Raw genomic sequence first — 24,488 nt, 5'->3', positions numbered from 1 at the left:
CCAAGATGGATTGTCTAATAGGATACCTTATCTTAAAGTTGGGAAGCAAAGGGAAACACTCGTAAGTGTTTAAAAGAGCTATACAGGTCTACCCTGCCAGGGACTTCAAGGAAATTTGCTCATCCCAACCTTGGTGCTCAGTCAATAGTCCTTTATTGTGCCCATTCTTTCATGATGTGCTTCCTTGGTATCTCCACTTTTCTTGAAGAGATCTCTAGTCTTCCCCATTCTATTGTTTTCCTCTGTTTCTTTGCCTTGTTCATTTAAGAAGGCCTTCTTATCTCTCCTTGCTATTCTCTGGAGCTCTGCAGTCAGTTGGACATATCTTCTTCCCTTTCTCCTTTGCTTTCCACTTCTCTTCTTTCTTCAGCTATTTGTAAAGCCTCCTCAGACAACCACTTTGCCTTCTTGCATTTATTTTTCTCTGATTAATTGATCATATAATTGTGAAATCAATTAGGGCTCTCTATTCTGGTCTATCGATTAATGTTTACTTTTATGCCAGTGCCATATAGTTTTGTTTACTGTATCTTTCGAGTATAGATTGAAATCAGAGAGCATTATACCTTCAACTTTGTTCTTCTTTCTCAAGATTGTTTGGGTTACTTGGGATCTGTTGTGTTTCCACAGAAATTTGCAAGTTACTTGCTCTAGTTCTATGGAAAATGCCATTTGTGTTTTGAAAGAAATTGCATTGAATCTGTAGACGTCCTTGGATAATAGGATCATTTTAACAATATTATCTTTTCCAATTTGTGAACATGGTATATTTTTCCATCTGTGTCACCTTCAATTTACTCCATCAGAGTTTTGTAGCTTTTGGAGCAGAAACCTTCCTTGGTTAGGCTTATTCTTAGCTATTTTATTCTTTTGGATGTTATTTTAAGTGAGATTGTTTTCTTAATTTCTCTTTCTGATAGTTCATTGTTATAATATAAAAACATAGCAGATACCTGTATTAATTTGGGGCTTTCTCCTCTGCTGAATTTATTTAATAATTTGAATATTTATTGGTGGTGTCTTTAGGATTTTCTACATAGTATCATGCCATCAGCAAACAGTGACAACTTCATTTGTTCCTTTCCAATTTTTATTTATTTGATTTGTTTTTCTTATTTGATTGCTATGTCTAGGACTTACAATGCTACTTTGAATGTAATGGGCAAAGGTGGACATCCTTGCCTTATTCCTGATCTCAGAGGAAATGCTTCCAGCATTTTACCATGAAGTATGATGTTAGTGGTGGGTTTGTCATATATGGCCTTTAATATACTGAGGTATATTTCCTCTATACACAGTTGTTGGAGATTTTTCTTTATCATAAATGGATGTTAAATTTTGCAAAAGATCTTTCCTCATCTATGGAAACGATCTGATAATTTTTATTCTTCTTTTGTTAATACAGGTGTCACATCGACTGATTTGTTGATATTGAATCATTTTGCATCCCTGTGATAAATTCCACTAGATCATAGTGAATGAGCCTATGAATCTATTGTCCTATTAGGTTTGCTAATTTTTTGCTGGGACTTTTGTATCTATGTTCATCAGTGATATTGACCCTAAATATAATTTTCTGTGGTATCTTTGGTATCATGATGATGTTAGCCTCATATATGAATTTGGAATTGTTTCTTCCTCTTCAGTATTTTGGAATAATTTGAAAAGGATAGGTATTAATTCTTCTTTAAAGGTTTTGTAAAGTTCATATGTGAAGCCACCTGGATATGCACTTTGGTTAGCTGGGAGTTTTAAAATTTTCAGAGAACCAGATCTTAGTTTCATTGATCTTTTCTATTGTTTTTCAATCTCTATTTCATTTATTTCTGCTTTAATATTTTTTTATTTCTTCTCTATTACCAACTTTGGATTTTACTTATTTTCTTTTTCTGGTTCCTTTAAGTGTAAATTTTAAGTCAAAATTTTTCTTGTTTCCTGACTTAGCCTTCTATATACTTCCCTCTTATAAATGATTTTGCTATATCTCATGGATTTTGGATCACCATGTTTCCATTTTAAGTTTCTCTCCAGATATTTTTCATTTCCTCTTGGATTTCTTCAGGGACCCATCAGTTATTTTCTAGCATGTTGTTTAGCCTCCATGTGATTGTGTTTTTACAGTATTGTTTTCTTGTAGTTGATTTCTACTCTCATACCACTGTGGTCAGAAGAGATGCATGATAGGATTTCAATCTTTTTAAATTTATTGAGACTTGATTTGTGGCTCAGTATGTGACTGATTTTTAGAGAATGTTCCATGCGTACTTGTAAAGAATTTGTATTCTGCTTTTGGATGGAATGTTATATATATATTATTAGAGTCATCTGATCTAATGTATTGTTTCTCTAATGTGTTGTTGTCAGTGTTCTCTTGTTGATTTCTGTCTCAAAGATCTGTCCATTAATATAAGCGGGGTTTTAAAATTCCCTGATATTATTGTGTTAGTATCAAGAATTTGAACCATATATTCAGTGCTTTGATGTTCTCCACTACAGCTATTTCTTTTTCTGGAGTTTTAACTTGTTCCATCATTTGGAACATTTCTTTGTTGTCTTCCTTTGCCTAAGACTCTATGTTTATTTGTATATATTTGTAAGGTCAGTTACTTTTCCCAATCTTAGAGAAATGAACTTTTGTAGCAGATTCCAGTGTGTCCCAGCAACACACTCCCATCTGGATGCCAGAACTATAATATCTTGGTATGTCTTCTATGTGGGCTGAATGGGCCTGTCTGTCATGGTGGGACCAACCACTATGAATGCGCTGGTTGGCAGGGCTGTTTTCCAGCCAATCCTGTCTCATGTGTAGGCTACCAGCCGCTGTTGAGTGACTCCTGGTCTCAGGATGGCTGACTCCCTGTGCTGGACTGTGCCAGTCCTGATGCTGGCCCACTATTGTATAGGACTAGGGCTTTGGCTCTCCTGGGGCTGGTGCAGGCCTGCTGGGTAGTTCTGGATCCCTGAATGGCTGTGTGTCTCAGGAGGTCATGGGGCTGTTTCTAGTACACAGATGGGTGGTATAGGGCCTAGGAATGGCTGGTTATGTGGCCCAAAGTGTCCCTGGGCTGATCCCATCTTACTGGTGGGTACTGTTGGATCCTGGTATAGTTGACTGCATAGGTCTCAGGGCTGATCTTGGACTACTGGTGCATGGGGCCTGGTCCCAGGGCTAACAGGCTGGAAGGAAGAGGCCAAATCGTGGTAGACAGCACCAGTGTTCTTGTGGTAGAGTGAGCTATCAAATATAGCTGCTTTGGAGACTTGCCAGCAAGGTAGAGTAGAAGGATGTCAGTTCACCCCTTCTTACAAAAACATCAAAATCACAACTACTGCTAAACAACCATCATCAACAAAAAGAATGCTGGAACCTACCAAAAAGATATCTTATATCCAGGGACAAAGAAGAAGTCACAATGAGATGGTAAGAGGGATACAACTGTGATAAAAGCAAACCCCATACCTGCCAGGTAGGTGACCTATAAACTCAAAGTAATTATCCCAGAAGTTATCCCAGAAGAGTGAAAGCCCTGAGCCCCACATTAGGCTTCTCAGCCTGGGGATCTGGCAATGGGAGGAAGAGCTACCAGAGAACCTGGCTTTTAAGGTCAGTGAGGTTGGATTGCAAGAATTCCACAGGACTGAGAGAAAGAGAAACTCTATTCTTGGAGGGTGCACACAAGGTCTAGCGTGCACCAGGACTGGGAGAAAAACAGTGATCTCATAAGAGACTGGGCCAGTCCTACCTGCTGGTACTGGAGGGTCTCCTGCAGAGGCAAGAGGTGGCTATGGCTATGTCAGGGACAATAGTGGCAGCAGCAGCTCTGGTGAGTGATCACTGGCATGAGCCCGCCTAGAGACTTCCATTTCCCACCAAGACCAGTCCCTACCCAATAGTCTGTAGGGTCCAGTGCTGGTTCACCTCAGGCCAAACAACCAACAGGGCAGGAACACAGCCCAACCCATCAGGAGACAGGCCACATAAAATCTTCCCAAGCATGGCTCTGCCACCAGAGGGATAAGATCCTGCTCCACACACCAGCAGGCAGGAACCAGTTCCTCCCACTAGTAAACCAGTACAAGGCTCTTCAACAGCTTTATCCACCAGAGGGCAGACTCCAGAAGCAAGAAAAACTACAATCCTGCAGCTTGTGATCAGACAGATAGACAAGATGAGATGGTAGAGGAAGACATCCCAGGTGAACAATGATATAAAACCACAGAACAACAACTAAGTGAAATGGAGACAGGCAATCTACTCAAAAAACAATTAAGAGTAATGATAGTAAAGGTGATCCAAGATCTCAGAAAAAGATGGAGGCACAGTTGGAGAAGATACAAGAAATGTTCATGAAGACCTGGAAGAACTAAAGAACAAACAAGCAGAAGTGAAAAATACAGTAATCAAAATGAAAAATACACTAGAAGATATCAATGGTAGAGTAACTGAGGAAGAAGAGCAAATAACTGCCCTGAAAAATAGAATGGTGGATGCCAATGCCATGGAATAAAATTTGAAAAGGGATGAAAGGAAAACAGTCTAAGAGACTTGTTCTGTGCTGTGTTTGGTCGCTCAGTTGTGTCTGACTCTTTGTGACCCCGTGGACTACAGCCCACAAGGCTCCTCTGTCCACGGGGATTCTCCAGGCAACAAAGCTAGAGTGGGTTGCCATGCCCTCCTCCAGGGAAGAGACTTATGGGGCAACATTAAATGCACAAACATTCACATTATAGGGCTCCCAGAAGGAGAAGAGAGAGAGAAAGGACCTGAGAAGATATTTGAAGATAATAACTGATAGTTTCCCTAACATGGGAAAGGAAACAATCACCAAAATCCAGGATGCACAGAGAGTCCCAGGCAGAATGCCCAAGGAGGAACACTGTGAGACATATAGTAATCAAACTGACAAAAATTAAAGACAAAGAAAAAAATTTAAAAGCAACAAGGGAAAATCAACAAATAAGATACAAGGGAATCCCATAAGGTTATCCTCTGCTTTATCAGGAGAAACTCTGCAGATCAGAAAGGAAGGAAATAATATATTTACACTGGTCAATGAGGGGGAAAGCTACAATAGAATACTCTACCCAGGAAAGCTCTTTTTTAGATTAGACAGATAAATCAAAACATTTACAGACAAGTGAAAGCTAAGAGAATTCAGCACCACCAGACGAGATTTGCAACAAAGGCTAAAGGAACTTCTCTAAGCAAAATAAAAGACTACTACTAAAAATAACAAAATTATTAATAGAAAACTCACTGGTAAAGGCAAAAAAAGTAAATGTAGGAAGTCATCTGCACACAAATAGGACATCAAAACCAGCAATTGTGAAAGAGTACAAATGGAGGATATTCAGAATGCATCCAAAATAAAAGGCCAGCAACTGAAAATGATCTTGTTTATTTATAGACTGTTAAATCCTCTACAGAACTGCAAACTGAAAATCTACAACAGACAGAAAAAAGAAAAATGAGTCAAAACACGTCATTAAAGTTAGTCATCAAATCACAAGAGAAGGAAACAAAAGAGGAAAGGAAGGAAAAGACCTAAAAAAATAAAAAAGAAATAAGAAAATGGCAATAGGAGCATTGTCGTTGCTGTTGTTCAGTCGGTAAGTTGTGGCCAGCTCTTTGTAGTCCTATGACTGCGGCATGCCAGGCTCTTCTGTCCTGCACTATCTCCCAGAATTTGTTCAGATTCATGTATATTGAGTCTGTGGTGCTATCTAACCGGCTCAACCTCCTCTATCCCTTTCTCCTTTTGACTTCAGTTTTTCCCAGCATCTGAGAAAAATTGTGAGTTGCTCTTTGCATCAAGTGGCCAGATTCAGCTTCAGCATCAGTCCTTCCAAATGAACATTCAGAGTTGATTTCCTTTAGGATTGACTGGTTTGGTCTCCTTGCAGTCCAAGGAACTATCAGGAGCCTTCCCCAACATCACAGTTCAAAAGCATCAGTTCTTCAGTGCTCAGCTTTGTCTATGGCCCAAGTCTCACATCCATACATGACTCCTGGAAAAAGCATAGCTTTGACTATATAAACCTTTGTAAGCAGAGTGATGTCTCTGCTTTTTAACACGCTGCCTAGGTTTGTCATAGCTTTCCTTCCAAGCAGCAAGTGTCTTTATTTTCATGGCTGCAGTCAACACCCACAGTTATTTTGGAGCCCCAGAAAGTAAAATCTATCACTGCTTCCAATTTTTCCTCTTCTATTTGCCATGAAGTGATGGAACTGGATACCATGATCTTAGTTTTCGTAATGCTGAGTTTACCAAGCTAGCTTTTTCACTCTCCTCTTTCACCTTCATCAAGAGCCTCTTTAGTTCCTCTTCTCTTTCTGCCATTAGAGTTATATCATCTGCATATCTGAGGTTATTGATATTTCTCCTGGCAATCTTGATTCCAGCTTATGATTCATCCAGCCAGGCATTTCATATGATGTACTCTGCATATAAGTTAGATAAGCAGGGTGACAATATACAGCCTTGACATACTCCTTTCCCAATTTTGAACCAGTTCATTGTTCCATGTCAGATTCTAAATGCTGCGTCTTAACCTGCATACAGGTTTCTCAGGAGACAGGTAAAGTGGTCTGGTACTCCAACTTCTTGAAGAATTTTCCAGTTTATTGTGATCTACACAGTCTAAGGCTTTATCAAAGTCAATGAAGCAGTTTTTCTTGAATTCCCTTGCTTTCTCCATAATCCAACAAATGTTGGCAATTTGATCTCTGATTCTTCTGCCTTTCCTAAACTCAGCTTGTACATCTGGAAGTTCTCAGTTCAAGTATCACTGGAGCCTAACTTGAAGGATTTTGAATATGACTTTGCTAGCATGCAAAAAGCATGCAATTGTGTGGTAGTCTGAATATTTTTTGGCAATAAGAACATTATTGTTCAGTTGCTCAGTTGTGTCCAACTCTTTGCAACACCATGGACTGCAGCATGCCAGGCTTCCTTGTCCTTCACCATTTCCCAAAGCTTGCTCAAACTTATGTCCATTGAGTCAGTGATGCCATCCAACCATTTCATCTTCTGTTGTCCCCTTCTCTTCTTGCCTTCAATCTTTCCAAGCACCATGGTCTTTTCCAGTGAGTTGGCTCTTCCCACCAGGTGGCCAAAGTATTGGAGCTTCAGCTTCAGCATCAGTCCTTCCAATGAACACCCAGGACTGATCTCCTTTAGGATGGACTGGTTGAATCTCCTTGCAGTCCAAGGGACTCTCAAGAGTCTTCTCCAACACCACAGTTCAAAAGCATCAATTCTTTTGTGCTCAGCCTTCTTTACTGCCTAACTCTCACATTTGTACATGACTACTGGAAAAATATAGCTTTGACTATATGGACTTTTTTGGCAAAGTCATGTCTCTGCTTTTTAATATGCTTTCTAGATTTGTCATAGCTTTTCTTCCAAGAAGCAAGCATCTTTTAATATCATGGCTGTAGTCACCATCTGTAGTGATTTTTGGAGCCCAAGAAAATAAAGTCTGTCACTGTATCCATTTTTTTCCATCTATTTGCCATGAAGTGATGGGACCAGATGCCATGATCTTTGCTTTTTGAATGCTGAGTTTTAAGCAAGCTTTTGCAAATGTGAAATAAAACCATGAATATCAATAATTACATTAAATGTAAATGGGTTAAGTGTTCCAACCTAAAGTTTACCTGAATGAATACAAAAATAAGACTCATATATATGCTGCCTACAAAAGACCCACTTCAGATATAGGGACACATACTGACTGAAAATAACAGGATGGAAACAATTAGTCCATACAAATGGAAATCAAAAGAAAACTGGAATAGCAATACTCATATCAGGCAAAATAGATTTTCAAATAAAGACTGTAACAAGAGACAAAGAAGTATACTACATAATGATCATGGGATCTGTTTAAGAAGAAGATATAACAATTGTAAATATCAATATATATGCACCCAACATAGAAGCAATCCAATATATAAAGCAATTACAAACAGTTGTAAATGGAGAGATTGACATTAACACAATAACAGAGGGGGGATTTAACACCCCACTTTCATCAATGGACAAGTCATAAAGACAGAAAATCAATAAGGAAACACAGACCTTAAATGATACATTAGATTAGATAGACTTTTCCAGGTGGCACTAGTGGTGAAGAACCTGCTTGCCAATGCCTAAGACATAAGAGATAGAGGTTTGATCCCTGGGTTGGGAAGATCCCCTGGAAAAGGGCATGGCAACCCGCTCCATTATTCTTGCCTGGAGAATCCCATGGAGAGAAGAGTCCAGCAGGCTACATCCAGAGGATCACAGAGTTGGATACGATAGAAGCAACTCAGCAAGCACACTATAATTATGGAGCCTTTGATCCCAAAGCAGAAGAATATACATTCTTCTCAGTGGCACGTGGAATATTCTCCAGGATTGGCCACATGCTGAATCACAAAATGAGTATTGGCAAATTTAAGACGATTGAAATCATATTGAGCATCTTTTCCAACCACAACCCTGTGAGATTAGAAATCAACTACAATATAAATGCAAAAACAACAACACAAACACGTGGTGGCCAAACAGTATGCTACTCAACAATGGATCACTAAAGAAATAAAAAATATCTAGAGACAAAAGAAGATGAAAGGACAATAATACAAAACCTATGGAACATAGCAAAAGCAGTTCTAGGAAGGAAGTTTAGAAAACTCACAAATAAACAACCTAAACTTACACTTTAAGCAACTAAAGGAAGAACAAACAAAATCCAAAGTTAGTAGGTGGAAAGCAATTATAAAGATAAGAAATAAATAGAAATGAAGAAAACAAAAGAAAAGATCAATTTAAACTTTTGGTCAAAAGATCAAAAGCTGATGTTTTGAAAAAAAAAACTGACAAATCTTTCTTTAGCTAGGCTTATCAAGAAAAATCAATAAAATTAGAAATGAAAAAGGAGTAAGTTACAATGGACACCACAGAAGTACAAAGGATTGTAAGAGGCTATTAGAAGCAACTCTACACCAATAAAATGCATGACCTGGAAGAAGTGGACAAATTCTTAGAAAGATATAATCTCCCAAGAATGAACCAGGAAGAAATAGAAAATATGAACAGGTCAGTCACAAGTACTAAAATTGAAACTGTGATGCAAGAAACGAAAGTCCAGGACCAAATGACTTCACAGGCAAATTCTATCAAGCATTAAAGATGAGTTAACATAAATTCTTCTGAAACTGTTCCAAAAAATTGCAAAGGAAGAAATACTTGCAAACTCATTCTATGAGGCCACCATTACTATGACACCAAAATCAAAGATAATACACACAAAAAATTACAGGCCAGTATCACTGATGAACATATGCAGGAAATCCTCAACAAAATACTAGCAATCCAAATCCAACAATACATTAAAAGAATCATACACCATGATCAAGGGTGATTTATCTCAGGGATACAAGGATTTTTCAACATCTGTAAATCAGTGTGATATACTACATCAAAATTTGAAGAATTTAAGCCATATGATCATCACTAGTTGCAAAAATCTTTTGACAAAACTCAGTACTCCCTTATGACAAAAAACTCTTCAGAAAGAGGTCATGGAGGGAACATACCTCAACACAATAAAGGCCATGCATGTCAAACCTACAGCCAGCATCATAATGGTGAAAAGGTGAAAGCATTTCCTATAAGATAAGAGATGAGACAAAGATGTCCACTCTTGACAGTTTTATTCAGCATAGTTTTGGAAGTCCTAGCCATGGCAATCAGAGAAGAAAAGGAAATAAAAGGAATGCAAACTGGAAAGGAAGATGTTAAATGGTCACAGTTTGTAGATGCCATGATACTATACATAGAAAAGCCTAAAGATGCTACCAGAAAACTAGTAAAGCTCATCAATGATTTTTGTAAAGTTGCAGTATACAAATTTAATACAGAGAATTGGTTGTATATCTATACATTAACAACAAAAGATCAGAAATAGAAGTATACCTACCTAAGAAGACCAAAGACCTGTACTCTGAAAACTATTAGATGCTGACGAAAGAAATCAGAGGTTACACAAGCAGATAGAAAGATATACCATGTTCTTTGACTGGAAGAATCAGTATTGTCAAAATGATTATATGCCTGTCCTCTGAAAGTCAGAACATGACCCATAGCTATGTCCCACCCATAGAGGGTGGGACGAATTGACAGAGTAGCATTGACATATAAACACTGCTGCTGCTGCTAAGTCACTTAGTTCAGTTCAGTTCAGTCGCTCAGTCGTGTCCGACTCTTTGAGACCCCATGAATCGCAGCACGCCAGGCCTCCCTGTCCATCACCGACTCCCAGAGTTTACTCAAACTCATGCCCATCGAGTCGGTGATGCCATCCAGCCATCTCATCCTCTGTCGTCCCCTTCTCCTCCTGCACCCAATCCCCCCCAGGGTCAGGGTCTTTTCCAATGAGTCAGCTCTTCGCATCAGGTGGCCAAAGTACTGGAGTTTCAGCTTCAGCATCAGTCCTTCCAATGAACACCCAGGACTGATCTCCTTTAGGATGGAGTGGTTGGATCTCCTTGCAGGCCAAGGGACTCTCAAGAGTCTTCTCCAACACCACAGTTCAAAAGCATCAATTTTTTGGTGCTCAGCTTTCTTCACAGTCCAGCTCTCACATCCATACATGACCACTGGAAAAACCATAGCCTTGACCAGACGGGCCTTTGCTGGCAAAGTAATGTCTCTTCTTTTTAATATGCTGTCTAGGTTGGTCATAACTTTCCTTCCAAGGAGTAAGTGTCTTTTAATTTCATGACTGCAGTCACCATCCACAGTGATTCTGGAGCCCAAAAAAATGAAGTCTGACACTGTTTCCACTGTCTCCCCATCTATTTCCCATGAGGTGATGGGACCAGATGCCATGATCTTAGTTTTCTGAATGTTAAGCTTTAAGCCAATTTTTTCACTCTCCTCTTTCACTTTCATCAAGAGGCTTTGTAGCTCCTCTTCACTCTCTGCCATAAGGGTGGTGTCATCTGCATATCTGAGGTTATAGATATTTCTCCCGGCAATCTTGGTTCCAGCTTGTGCTTCTTCCAGCCCAGCGTTTCTCATGATGTACTCTGCATATAAGTTAAATAAGCAGGGTGACAATATACAGCCTTGACACACTCCTTTTCCTATTTGGAACCAGTCTGTTGTTCCATGTCCAGTTCTAACTGTTGCTTCCTGACCTCCATACAGGTCTCTCAAGAGGCAGGTCAGGTGGTCTGGTATTCCCATCTCTTTAGAATTTTCCACAGTTTATTGTGATCCACGAGTGAAATAGCCAGCTAGTTGGAAGTTGGTGTATAACCCAGGGAGCTCAGCCTGGTGCACAGTAACGACCTAGAGGGGTAGAATAAGAGGCTCAAGAAGGCGGGATATATGCATATTTATGGCTGATTCATGTTGTTGTATCGCAGAAACCAACACAGCATTGTAAAGCAATTATCCTCCAATTAAAATTTTTAAAAAATCTGCTGACACCAGATATCCTGGCCTCTTTTAAAGCTTTCATTATAGAAAGTGGGATTTCTTAAAAGCCCTCATTACAAACAGCTTGGTATATTAAAATATCAGTGTGCCTACTGACATCAGGTGGTGTGTGGTTTTAACTTGTTTGGTTGCTTTTTATTTGTTTGCCTTTAGTATGGAATAAACATCATTGTTCATTTTTATTTTTTATTTTTATTTATTTATTTTTTGAGAGCACAACCGATATTTTATTTTTCTAGCGAAATTATAATAATTGTTGTAGGAAAAAAATAATAATCTCAAGCGAAATTAGAGTCCTACTAATCAACATCAAGAATCGGGACCCTGCCCGCCCCACCCTGCTTCCCTACACAATGGCTTTGGCTCGATGCACCTAATATTTACAGATTTGAGCCATATCTGTGCCGTTTTCAGACCTGCTGCACATTTCAGCGCCGTCTCCCAGGAGGATGCTGTTAAAATAAAAAAGCTTTTAGGTAGTTTCTAATAGTTTAGGAATAGCTCTTCAAGTGTTTTCTGTTTCACAAAAGTGCAAGCCTCTCACAGTTCCTGAAGAATGAACCTGTTTTCTCTGCAGTACTGTATTTACTTTCTTCCTTTCAGCAGGGGGGTTTTAGCAGAGTTCAGAACAATGTTAATTAATAGTTCTAGGAAGAAAGAGATTAGATGATGCGGTCTCTGGCTCTTTGGTAAAATTCTTGCATAAATATTAATGGTTTTGGAGCATTTGTTTTTTAGAGCAATTTTGATTACTTCATGTGTATAACCCTCCCTATTATTTATCAGAAGTCATGTCTGTAGTATTCCATTTTTTAATTTATAATGGTAACAGAAAAGACAGTCCTAATGGGACTTTATTTTTTCTTACTCTATTAGACAATTTTTTAAATTTATTTATTTTAATTGGAGGCTAATTACTTTACAATATTGTACTGGTTTTGCCATACATTGACACGAATCCTCCATGGGTGTACACGTGTTCCCCTGAACCCCCCTCCCACCTCCCTCCCCATCCCATCCCTCTGGGTCATCCCAGTGCACCAGCCCCGAGCACCCTGCCTCATGCATCGAACCTGGACTGGCGATTCATTTCACATACAATAATTTACATGTTTCAATGCCATTCTCCCAAATCATCCCACCCTCGCCCTCTCCCACAGAGTCCAAAAGACTGTTCTATACATCTGTGTCTCTTTTGCTGTCTCACATACAGGGTTATCATTGCCATCTTTCTAAATTCCATATATATGCATTGTTATACTGTATTGGTGTTTTTCTTTCTGGCTTACTTCACTCTATATAATAGGCTCCAGTTTCATCCACCTCAGTAGAACTGATTCAAATGTATTCTTTTTAATGGCTGAGTAATACTCCATGGTGTATATGTACCATAGCTTTCTTATTCATTCGTCTGCTGATGGACATCTAGGTTGCTTCCATGTCCTGGCTATTGTAAACAGTGCTGCAATGAATATTGGAATACATGTGTCTCTTTCAATTCTGGTTTCCTCGGTGTGTATGCCCAGAAGTGGGATTGCTGGGTCATATGGCAGTTCTATTTCTAGATTTTTAAGGAATCTCCACACTGTTCTCCATAGCGGCTATACTAGTTTGCATTCCCACCAACAGTGTAAGAGGGTTCCCTTTTCTCCACACCCTCTCCAGCATTGATTGCTTGTAGACTTTTGGATAGCAGCCATTCTGACTGGCGTGTAATGGTACCTCATTGTGGTTTTGCTTTACATTTCTCTGATAATGAGTGATGTTGAGCATCTTTTCATGTGTTTGTTAGCCATCTGTATGTCTTCTTTGGAGAAATGTCTGTTTAGTTCTTTGGCCTATTTTTTGATTGGGTCTTTTATTTTTCTGGAATTGAGCTGCAGGAGTTGCTTGTATATTTTTGAGATTCATTCTTTGTCAGTTGCTTCATTTGCTATTATTTTCTCCCATTCTGAAGGCTGTCTTTCCACCCTGCTCATAGTTTCCTTTGCTGTGCAAAACCTTTTAGGTTTAATTAGGTCCCATTTGTTTATTTTTGCTTTTATTTCCAGTATTGTGGGAGGTGGGTCACAGCGGATCCTGCTGTGATTTATGTCAGAGAGTGTTTTGCCTATGTTCTCTCATTATTCTTAATTCTTTTTCGGGTAGACTCCCTCTCTCCTCCTCTTTGGTCTGGTTTGGTGGGCGTTTATCATGTTCCTTTACATGCTGAATATTTCTCTGCCTTTTCATTTTGTTTAGATTGCTGTGTTTGGGGTGGTCTTTCTGTAGGCTGGAAGTTTGTGATTCCTCTTTACTGTGGAGCTTGCTCCCCGTGGGTGGGGTTGGACTAGTGGCTTGTCAAGGTTTCCGGGCTAGTGGAGCTTTCGTCTGTGTTCTGGTGGGTGGAGCTGGGTCTCTTCTCTCTGGACTGCAATGAAGTGTCCAGTAGTGAGTTTTTGGGTGTCTGTGGGTTTGGCTTGGCTTTGGGCAGCCTGTATTTTAATGCTTAGGGCTGTGTTCTTGCATTGCTGGAGAATTAGCGTGGTATGTCTTGCTCTGGAACTTGTTGGCTCTTAGGTAGAGCTTGGTTTCAGTGTAGGTATGGCAGCTTGTGGATGAGCTCTTGTCTATTAATGTTCTCTGGAATTAAGAGTTCTCTGGTGTTCTCAAATTTTGGATTTAAGCCTCCTGCCTATGGCTTTCAGTCTTATTCCTACATTAGCCTCAAAACTTCTCCATCCACACAGCACAGATGATAAAACATCTAAGTTAATGTTGAAAAACTTATCCACAGTGAGGGACACCCAGAGAGGTTCACAGGGTTACATGTAGAAGAGGGAGGAGGGAGATAGAGGTGACCAGGAGGAGAAGAGGGGGAGTCAAAAGGGGAGAGAGCAATCTAGCCAGTAATCAATTCCCTATGTGCTCTCCACAGTCTGGAACACCCAGAGAGGTTCATGGAGTTACATAGAGAAGAGAAGAGGGAGGAGGGAGAGAGAGGTGACCAGGAGGAGAAGAGAGTGTCTCCTGCTTCTTTATATATTTAGTTATGGGAAATCATGCCACTATCACAGACAAATGTCTCTAATTTTTGTGTGCCCATGGGAGGAGTTGAGCTCAGGGTCTTCCTACTCTGTCATCTTAGCTGCTCCTCAAAACACTCAGGATATTATATTTGGTTTAGACATTAACTGCATTTTACTCATAGTTTATTTCAGGCCTTAGTCATGTGTACTTTTATGGTAGCCCTGGTTGAAAACTTTATATCTGAATCATCTTTGAACTACATTGGTCCTTCTTTGATCACACCTGAACAGGAAAGTTTGGACAAGAGTGAGCCACATCCCCTCCTTCAGTTCAGTTCAGTCACTCAGTCATGTACGACTCTTTGCAACCCCATGAACCGCAGCACACCAGGCCTCCCTGTCCATCACCAACTCCCAGAGTCTACCCAAACCCATGTCCATTGAGTCGGTGATGCCATTCAACCATCTCATCCTCTATCGTCCCCTGATCCTCCTGCCCTCAATCTCTCCCAGCATCAGGGTCTTTTCCAATGAGTCAGCTCCTCTCATCAGGTGGCCAAAGTATTGGGTGTTCCAATGAACACCCAGGACTGATCTCCTTTAGGATGGACTGGTTAGATCTCCTTGCAGTCCAAGGGGCTCTCAAGAGTCTTCTCCAACAGCACAGTCCAAAAGCATCAATTCATCAGCGCTCAGCCTTCTTTATAGTCCAACTCTCACATCCATATCTGACCACTGGAAAAACCATAGCCTTGACTACAGAGACCTTTGTTGGTAAAGCAATGTCTCTGCTTTTTAATATGCTGTCTAGCTTGGTCATAACTTTCCTTCCAAGGAACAAGCATCTTTTAATTTCATGGCTGCAATCACCATCTGCAGTGATTTTGGAGCCCAGAAAAATAAAGTCAGCCACTGTGTCCACTGTTTCCCCATCTATTTGCCATGAAGTGATGGGACCAGATGCCATGATCTTAGTTTTCTGAATGTTAAGCTTTAAGCCAACTTTTTCACTCTCCTCTTTCACTTTCATCAAGAGGCTCTTTAGTTCTTCTTCACTTTCTGCCATAAGGGTGGTGTCATCTGCAGATCTCAAGTTATTCATATTTCTCCCAGCAATCTTGATTCCAGCTTGTGCTTCTTCCAGCCCAGCGTTTCTCATGATGTACTCTGCATATAAGTTAAATAAGCAGGGTGACAATATACAGCCTTGATGTACTCTTTTTCCTATTTGGAACCAGTCTGTTGTTCCATGTTCAGTTCTAACTGTTGCTTCCTGATCTGCACGCAGGTTTCTCAAGAGGCAGGTCAGGTGGTCTGGTATTCCCATCTCTTTAGAGTTTTCCACAGTTTATTGTGATCCACACAGTCGAAGGCTTTGGCATAGTCAATAAAGCAGAAATAGATGTTTTTCTGGAACTCTCTTGCTTTTTCGATGATCCAACAGATGTTGGCAATTTGATCTCTGGTTCCTCTGCCTTTCCTAAAACCAGCTTGAACATCTGGAAGTTCATGGGTCACGTATTGCTGAAGCCTGGCTTGGAGAATTTAAAGCATTACTTTACTAGCGTGTAAGATGAGTGCAATTGTGCGGTAGTTTAAGCATTCTTTGGGATTGCCTTTCTTTGGGATTGGAATGAAAACTGACCTTCTAAGTCAATGAAACTAAGTCATGCCGTGTGGGGCCACCCAAGATGACAGGTCATGGTGGAGAGGTCTGACAGAATGTGGTCCACTGGAGAAGGGAATGGCAAACCGCTTCAGTATTCTTGCCTTGAGAACCCCATGAACAGTAGGAAAAGGCAAAAAGATAGGACACTGAAAGATGAACTCCCCAGGTTGGTAGGTGCCAAATATGCTATTGGAGATCAGTGGAGAAATAACTCCAGAAAGAATGAAGGGATGGAGCCAAAGCAAAAACACCACCAGTTGTGGATGGGACTGGTGATAGAAGCAAGGTCCGATGCTGTAAAGAGCAATATTGCATAGGAACCTGGAATGTTAGGTCCATGAATCAAGGCAAATTGGAAGTGGTCAAACAGGAGATGACAAGAGTGAACATTGACATTCTAGGAATCAGTGAACTAAGATGGACTGGAATGGGTGAATTTAACTCAGATGACCATTATATCTACTACTGTGGGCAGGAATCCCTTAGAAGAAATGGAGTAGCCATCATAGTCAGCAAAAGAGTCCAAAATGCAGTACTTGGATGCAGTCTCAAAAATGACAGAATGATCTCTGTTTGTTTCCAAGGCAAACCATTCAGTTTCAAGGTAATCCAAGTCTATGCCCTGACCAGTAATGCTGAAGAAGCTGAAGTTGAACAGTTCTATGAAGGCCTACAAGACCTTCTAGAACTAACACCCAAAAAAGATGTCTCCTCCTTCAGTTCACTCTAAATTGTCACAAGCTGTTGACTCCATCTTGTCTTTGAAATCTTCCCAGGCTTCCCAGGTAGCTCAGTGGTAAAGAATCCACCTGCCAATGCAAGAAATGCCAGAGACTTGGGTTCGATTCATGAGTCAGGAAGATCCCCTGGAGAAGGAAATGGCAACCCACTCCGGTATTCTTGCCTGGAAAATCCCATGGGCAGAGGAGCCTGACGGGTTACAGTCCATGGGGTCTCAAGAGCTGGACATGATTAAGCATGCACATTGCATGCCTCTTGAAATTTTGTGGTCTTGTTCACTGCAATCTTGTCATTTACTACTTTTTGAAATGAGTTCACTAACAGTGTTACAAATCTACTTGGGCTTGGAGGCAAAAAACTCAGGCTATTTGGAGTTATGTATAGCATAGCAGGGTGAATGTGAGGGGCTCTGCCATTACCACAATGCTTTAGTAGGTGTGTGAACTCTGGTCATCTCTATTGGTTGCTCAAAACCTCTTCATTTATAGGTTTTGAGCTTGGTCTTAGTTAAACAGACAAAGTTTCTGGTCAAGTAATCTGGCTAAATGAGGTCCCTGAATTTTGTATTTAAAGAAATGTCCTAGAAAAAACCCAAACTGACAAAATATTAGTGGCCTTGGGTAGAAAACCGTATGTTCCTTACAATGGAATGGTGTTCCTTATAATGGAATGGAGGGGAGTAGGAGAAAGGATCAAGTGACCTCTTGTTCAGAGGAAGAGCTAAGGCAAGATACCATGTAGAAAGACTGAGTTTTGTACAGTTTCCAACAAAGTGGTCAATGAGAAAGTTATTTGACAAATACTTACTGAGAATTTAAGAGTTAAATGTTAAGAGCTAGGAGATTCTGAAAGACCTGGATCCAGTGGGGTCACTCCTGTAAGGATGATCTCAAATGTCTGTATGACAGAAACACGTTATTCTCACACATGTTCATACTGTGAGAAACAAAGGTATAATATGCACGTGCTTTTCCTGCTGCATGTATTATTATTCAACAACCTTTATGGAGTCCCTGCTATGTGTCAAGAAATTTACACATTCATTTATTCAATGAACTGTTCATTGAGTGTTTACTACATTCTAGGCACTGAGAAAGCCAAAGATATTAGCATGCAACTACCATCCTCAGAAAATCTGTGGAGGATAAAGAGAGAGGGTGTAGCCGTGCTCCTCTCAGCTGTCACTCGTTCTGGTCATTTGAACCCAGGGAGATGCAGTCCCTTAAAAACAAACTTGGACCATCACAGGAAGAAGTGCATGGGAATAAGGAGGGCAAGGACCAAAATTGGAGGGGATAGTGTAGAAGAAGGACCTGGTAAGACAGATCTCTGAGCAAAGGAAAAACCTTCTCTTTGCCAAATGACTAAGGGCTAGCATAGGAGACAGTTATGATGATACTGCAGCTTGTTAGAAGAATCCTTTCTAATAATAAGGTTGTTTCACTCTGTGATTTTTAAGATATGCAAACTTATATTTTGCCAGATTTAAGGGGTTAGACGGAGAATTCTTTTTATAAGCAAAATCATGCAAAAGGAAGATAGAACCTCAAGTTTTCATCTGAGAGGCCACATACAATTCAAATCAGAGCCGATGGCCCTCATGGGACCGAAACAACCTGAAGTGGAGAACACAACCCACCTCCCACACAGCCTCTGGACAGTCTCTGACAGCCTGATGATTAATGCATAAACTGGAAAGACATTTCATTGACTGCCTTGTAGTCTCATGAGCACAATGCAGTCAATAAATATTTATTGAATGTAATTTCCTGGGGCTTGCAGCACTTACTCTGTGATAACTTACAACTGAATAAGCAAGAATTATTCAGGGTGGTTACAAATAAATATATAAGTATATGTTAATAGAATCCAACTACAAATGGACTGCTAGAAAGAAAATGTGCAACCATCTGCAGACAAGTCATCCAAGTGGTACTAGACTTGAGATAATTAAGAAAGAAGTGTGTTTGTCACATTAGCCCCAGAAGTGAGAATTGAAAGAGAAAGAATAAAGGAAAAAAGAAAGGAGAGGAGAGAGATTTATAAATAGCTCTATTTCGTACAAATGAAAATATATGCGTTTGACTTTAAAAGTTAATCTTTTTTTCCTCTGGCTTTCTATGTACAATACTTTCATCTGTCACTGAAATATCTCCTACACTCAAGAAATGGCAGAGTTAACCGAAATGGGCTTCCAAATTGCAGTTTTTGCAATAAAAATAAAATATGGCTTTCTGCCACCTATTTGGAGCTACAGCACCAATATGCTGATGCAATCCCCGCTAAGCCCCAGTCACATTACATTCTGAGTGGTATATCACCAGTTTGGGCATGAGAATGAGTATTAGATTACATTCACTTATGTTTTAACATTTGTTCTGAGTTAAAAGTAAATTAAAACTTTGTATTTGAGATAACATCCGAAAGGGACAATGTAATTACTACGTTCTCCCTTATGCATTCTCCCTAAGCTCCTGTGAAGTCTGAGAATGCACAGCCACAGTGAAAGCAGGAGCCTGGGAGATGCTGAAGCTGAGACAGGCATCTTCATGGCTGCAGGTCCAGCTTCAGAGAGGAAAGATCTTTCCTCTGGGAAATGCTTCAGTAAACAATTCTACAACGATAATGTAAACACTCAAAAAGACACTAGCCATGACCATGCAGGTTCAGCCATTGGCCAAATTTGAAAGGAGACAACAGTAATTGCACAAATCCACCTCTGTTGGCTCTGATTCCAGGGTTGCCACAACCATTCCATGACCTAAGAGGAAACCAAGACTTTATTGCTGTCAGGCAGCAAAAAAGAGGCAGAACCAAGAGAGAATTCAAGACTTCTCGAGATTCTTTTTAGAATACCACCGCAAGTATGGAAGTTATCAGTTCTGCAGTACGCTGAACCTCCCTTGGAAGTAGCCAGACAATGTTTGATTCACTGCATGTTGAGAGTTGTTTTTGCCCTTTTGATGCTCTGTAGTTGGCAGCTGAGTGACAGATTTTATAGCCACCAACTCACCCAAGGAAACATCCCCAGAGATTTATAGATTATTACTCACCTCCACCACAGTATCTTTTGCAAGTCTCTTTCTGACTCAACCCTCTCCTGACTTCAAGACTACCTCCCCTTCGTGTCTTTTTGTTAAGGCATAGTTTTATTTCCCAAATAGGTGACAAAGTTTTCAGGGTCATGCTGACACTTTGTGTTTGGCAAAGCAGGAGCACAATGACTGTGATATTTAAACAAGAGTAGAGACATGGGGAGTCAATAATTATGCAATATATTTGTATGTGACTCATTGTAACCAGATTTCTTAAGGTTATCATTTTAAAGTGCACAGAAATATCCAATCACAGCATTGTATACCAAGAATGAACATAGTGTTGTAGGTCAATTATACTTCAAAACAAACAAAAGCAAACTCAGAGAAAAAAATGATAAGATTTGTGGTTATCAGAGGTGGAGATTTGGGGAAAGAAGGAATTGGATCAGCCTAGAGATTCTAGATTCCAAACACTGTGAAAGAGAATTACAGGGAGCCAGCTGGCAGCTATTCTATTTGTCTGCTCATTTCTGTCTCCATTGACTTTTCAGTCCCATGGAAGTCAGAAACACCTGCATGTCAGAGAATTAAATACATGATTCTGAGATTTTCTTGGATACTTAAATCCCAAAAGCAGTATAAGACATAATTCAAAGGGATGGATCCATGAAATTTGCAAGAAAGGAAGTTGTTTTTCAGTGTAGACAGTAGTTATTGGAGGGTATTAAGAGTACAAAATAGTAACAAAGGGATGGGAAAGGATGTGAGGCATGCCTCCTCTTCCCCCTGTGAGGACTCTGTATCTAGGCCAGTAAGGTAGGAGTACTCGACAGTGGCCACTTTGAGTCCAGCACCCCCTCAAGAACAAGCTTCCTGACTTCCAGGAAGGGAGCAGCACCCCAGAAGGGACATGGGCTATGTTCCACCCCAAGCTGCTTGGTTCCTGCCTACCATACACCTCAATAGCTCAGGGTAGTAGTGTTAGGGGACTGGGCTAAACCTATTCTTTTAAAAGGTATTTGACTTTCTGAATGCAGTAGGCAGAATTGATATGATTATAACTGATATCAAATGCTGATTGGAATATTTGTTATTTCTAAAATCTCTGCTGAATTTGAAAAGCAACACACAAACCTGGACCTGGGCACTCTTTCAGATAACACCATTCAACGCTCAATCCCAAGCAAGAGATGGAGAAATGGCTCCAGGCCTGAAGTCATCCTTCATTTTCCTTCACTCTTCCTGCAACAGGTTTCATCCACCCTAGCCTTTAATATGCTAAAGTGTGTCTGTCTCAGAAGGTGGAGAGTCTCTTTCTTCTCATGAAGCATACGTTTTTCTAACCACACACTGAAGTGGTGAAGTTTTCTCCAGGAACTATTGCTTTTTGTTGGCTTTAGGACACTGCTTTCTCATTCATACACATTCACTTGCCTTCAAATTGTATGGACCTGTACAGGATTGCTAGCCTTTTAAATTGTTATACCAGGACTTTAAAAACTACTATTTCTATCACGATTATTCCTTAATCTAAAAAAGATAAAAGATAGACTTTATGTTGAATAAATTCACAAATTGTTCTTATTTTTCTGATTTTACTGTAAACCACCAACCTATACTGGGGCATCACGTGCCTAGCATTAGAGTTACAAGGATGAAAATTTCCCTCCTTGGATATTGCCAGATGGGTTCTAAAATGTTAAAATATCTGGCTGATTTTTCTTACAGGTTTTTGCACCCATGTCATAAAAATCACAAAGCTTAAGGTTAGAATAGTCGTAAAAATCACCAGGACTCAAAGGGTTTCTAAGGAATTCTTCACTGGGCAGGAACAATGCATAATCACTAATGCAGATCTTGGTGACCAAATTGGAATTTTGTCTTTTCTTCTCCATTCCAGGTACATGGCCATCATCCACCCCCTCCAGCCCAGATTGTCAGCCACAGCCACCAAGGTGGTCATCTGTGTCATCTGGATCCTGGCTCTCCTCCTGGCCTTCCCCCAGGGCTACTATTCAACCACGGAGACCATGCCCAACAGAGTGGTGTGCATGATCGAATGGCCAGAGCATCCCAACAAGATTTATGAGAAAGTGTGAGTAGAGATGACTCCCAGTGCCTTCTTTGCCCTCTCTTGTTCCCTTCTTTCTTTCCATGGTCTTTTGTTGATTAGGATTTAATTTGTATCTGTAAGTATTGCTCACAACCACTCTGATTTCAGGATGGTATGTCCATAGTTATGAGGGAACAACTATGTCTCAAATACTGCTCTGGACTTTGAATGAAAAGTTTTAAAATATAAGACCTGGGTCATTGGGGTGCACTTCCATTTTCCTCCTGCCAATGAACCAAATGAATGCTAAAAAACCAATTACTTTGCCCTGCCAATGTCTGCATTTGTTTGCCTTGAAATCTCTTCTTCACCTAGAGAACGCCACTTTGCCCTCTTGCACAGCATGCCAGAGAGTGAGGGAATTAACACCAACCCTTACTCCCAGCAGTTCTCAAAACATGACTGATAGGAGTTGGCAGATGAACACGCCAGCTCCCTCACCCTTCAGGTGGGATGCCTCTGTGGGGTGTGTGTTTACTGTGTTCAGGGTTTCCTCTTACAATTAAGCTCCAGTCACCCTGGTGATAGCTGGCTCAGTGACACAGCCTTTGATATCCACTCCCTACTTTTGTTTCTCCTTCTACATAAGTCATTTGCACTTGAATATTTGTCTCAAGATCTGTCTCTGGGGAAAACTAAACCAAAACACCTACCTTTCAGGATTTTTCAGCTGGAAAAATACCTATGCAAGTGAAATGCATGGAAGGCAAGGCTAGCACATTGAGACCATATGAGTTACAAAAATCCCAAACAGGCAGACCTACTTCTCTTCCAGGGACTTGACTGGTCACATTTAGGGTTTTTTGAAGCTATTCTGGCATATTTTTCCAAGAGTTCTTGTCTTAGAGGCAACATTAAAATGGCCTTTTCTTTGTTTTGTTCCGAGTGAGCAGCAATATGACATTTATATTACACCAGTTTTCTGGACTCAAAGCACATTGATAATGTGATTTCTATTGAAAGACCTCTATAATTTTCCAATCTTGGGTTTATTAAGGGAATTGTAAGAGACCACTGGTTAGGATCCAGAAGATCTGGGTTTAATTACAAGATTGCCAGTTACTAGCTGCGTGACCCTGGGCAAGATCACAGTCTCCCCTGGTTGTTAAATGGAACATAATAAAGTGCTACTTCCAGTAAACAATCATTTTGAACAGCAAACAAGATAATATATTCTCACTTTGTAAGCTATTCAGTGCCATATGCAAGATATTTTTATTGAAACAAATTCATTAGGTAGTATAATCATTATAGACCTTTGAACTTCTTGAATGGTAAAATGAAACACTGCTCCTGTTGGCCTCCTATATTGAGGGTCCAAAAGCCTGTTGCACACAGAGGTATACTGCTGTTCCATGGAACACTGTTCCTGTTCCATGGGACACTGAAACGTGGCTTACCAGAAAGCAATATATAAAGCTCAGACTTTGCCTTCCAGACACAGGCAGTGGGATTTAATTGATCAAGCAGTGGGAGGATTAACTCTCAGCCTAGGAGACAGTGAACATTTTTCTTTCAAATGAAACTACCAGCCTGAGCAGAGTCCCAGCAGGAGAAAGAACACAGCTTTACAAGCTGTTCGGGACCCATGAACATGTTCACGCCAGACGGTTCCCTCCAAGGTGGGGTGGCCCTCTGAAACAAAGCTCTTTATAAAAACTGCGTCAGAAATTGCCATCAACGTCATGAACTGGACCTCAGTTCTTAGCTCTTGTGATCTTCTCAAAGTCTGATCACCTTCCTGCAACTTTTGTTTCAAATAAGCACAGTTCTTCTGTCTTCTAACAAACTCAAATTTTAACTTGGAAATAAAGGTTTCTTTTCTTATAGATGTCTATGATCTCATCCAAGAAACAGTAGTGTTTAGTGTTTTGCCTTTAAACACTTTGCTGTTTTATGCTTACTCATGAATAGAAAGTCCCTCTGAGACTCAACGTTTCAGACCACCCTTTCAAGTGACCTTTTAAGAATTTAGGGTAACTGCTATTGGACTCATGGTTAGGTTTGCTGCTATTGGTTATTTGATAATTTTAAACTAAAATATGAGCCTAAATTAAGAGAATCTGATTTTATCTATTCAAGATGTATAAAATGTTTATAGATGCAGTAACAAGTTGAAAGAGTCCATATTTGCCATGCACATATTGTCTTACAAACATAAGTGTAAGCTTTATGCCAACCTATTTTGTTTTTGTCAGTATCTGCCATAATGCATTATGATATATTTTTAGGCAACTTAAATTTTACCAGTTCTAAACTAAGCACATAGTTATGTTCTTTACACTTCTATTAAAACTAATGATTGCAATTTCCACAATACATGATAATTCCAAACTTGAAACCTGAAGGAAACTTTGCTCTGAGACAAAGTAATAATTAGGGTAAGAGGATAGGCTCCAGTTAAATGAGGGATCAACTCCC

At 40.1% G+C, this 24,488-nt stretch overlaps 1 protein-coding gene across 1 annotated transcript in view; it reads left to right on the top strand.

The window, feature by feature from the left end:
- The window catches only part of TACR1 (tachykinin receptor 1), a 165,399-nt gene that overhangs the window by 75,697 nt on the left and 65,214 nt on the right, over positions 1-24,488 (top strand). The window contains exon 2 of the mRNA XM_061156324.1: positions 21,855-22,049. Coding sequence (XP_061012307.1) covers positions 21,855-22,049 — 195 coding nt within the window. The remainder of the gene's footprint in view (positions 1-21,854; positions 22,050-24,488) is intronic.

The sequence above is a fragment of the Dama dama genome, chromosome 11 (assembly GCF_033118175.1).
Source record: "Dama dama isolate Ldn47 chromosome 11, ASM3311817v1, whole genome shotgun sequence".
Lineage (NCBI taxonomy): Eukaryota > Metazoa > Chordata > Mammalia > Artiodactyla > Cervidae > Dama > Dama dama.
The sequence above is the reverse complement of the archived record's forward strand: the minus strand, read 5'-3'. Positions and strand labels throughout refer to the sequence as shown.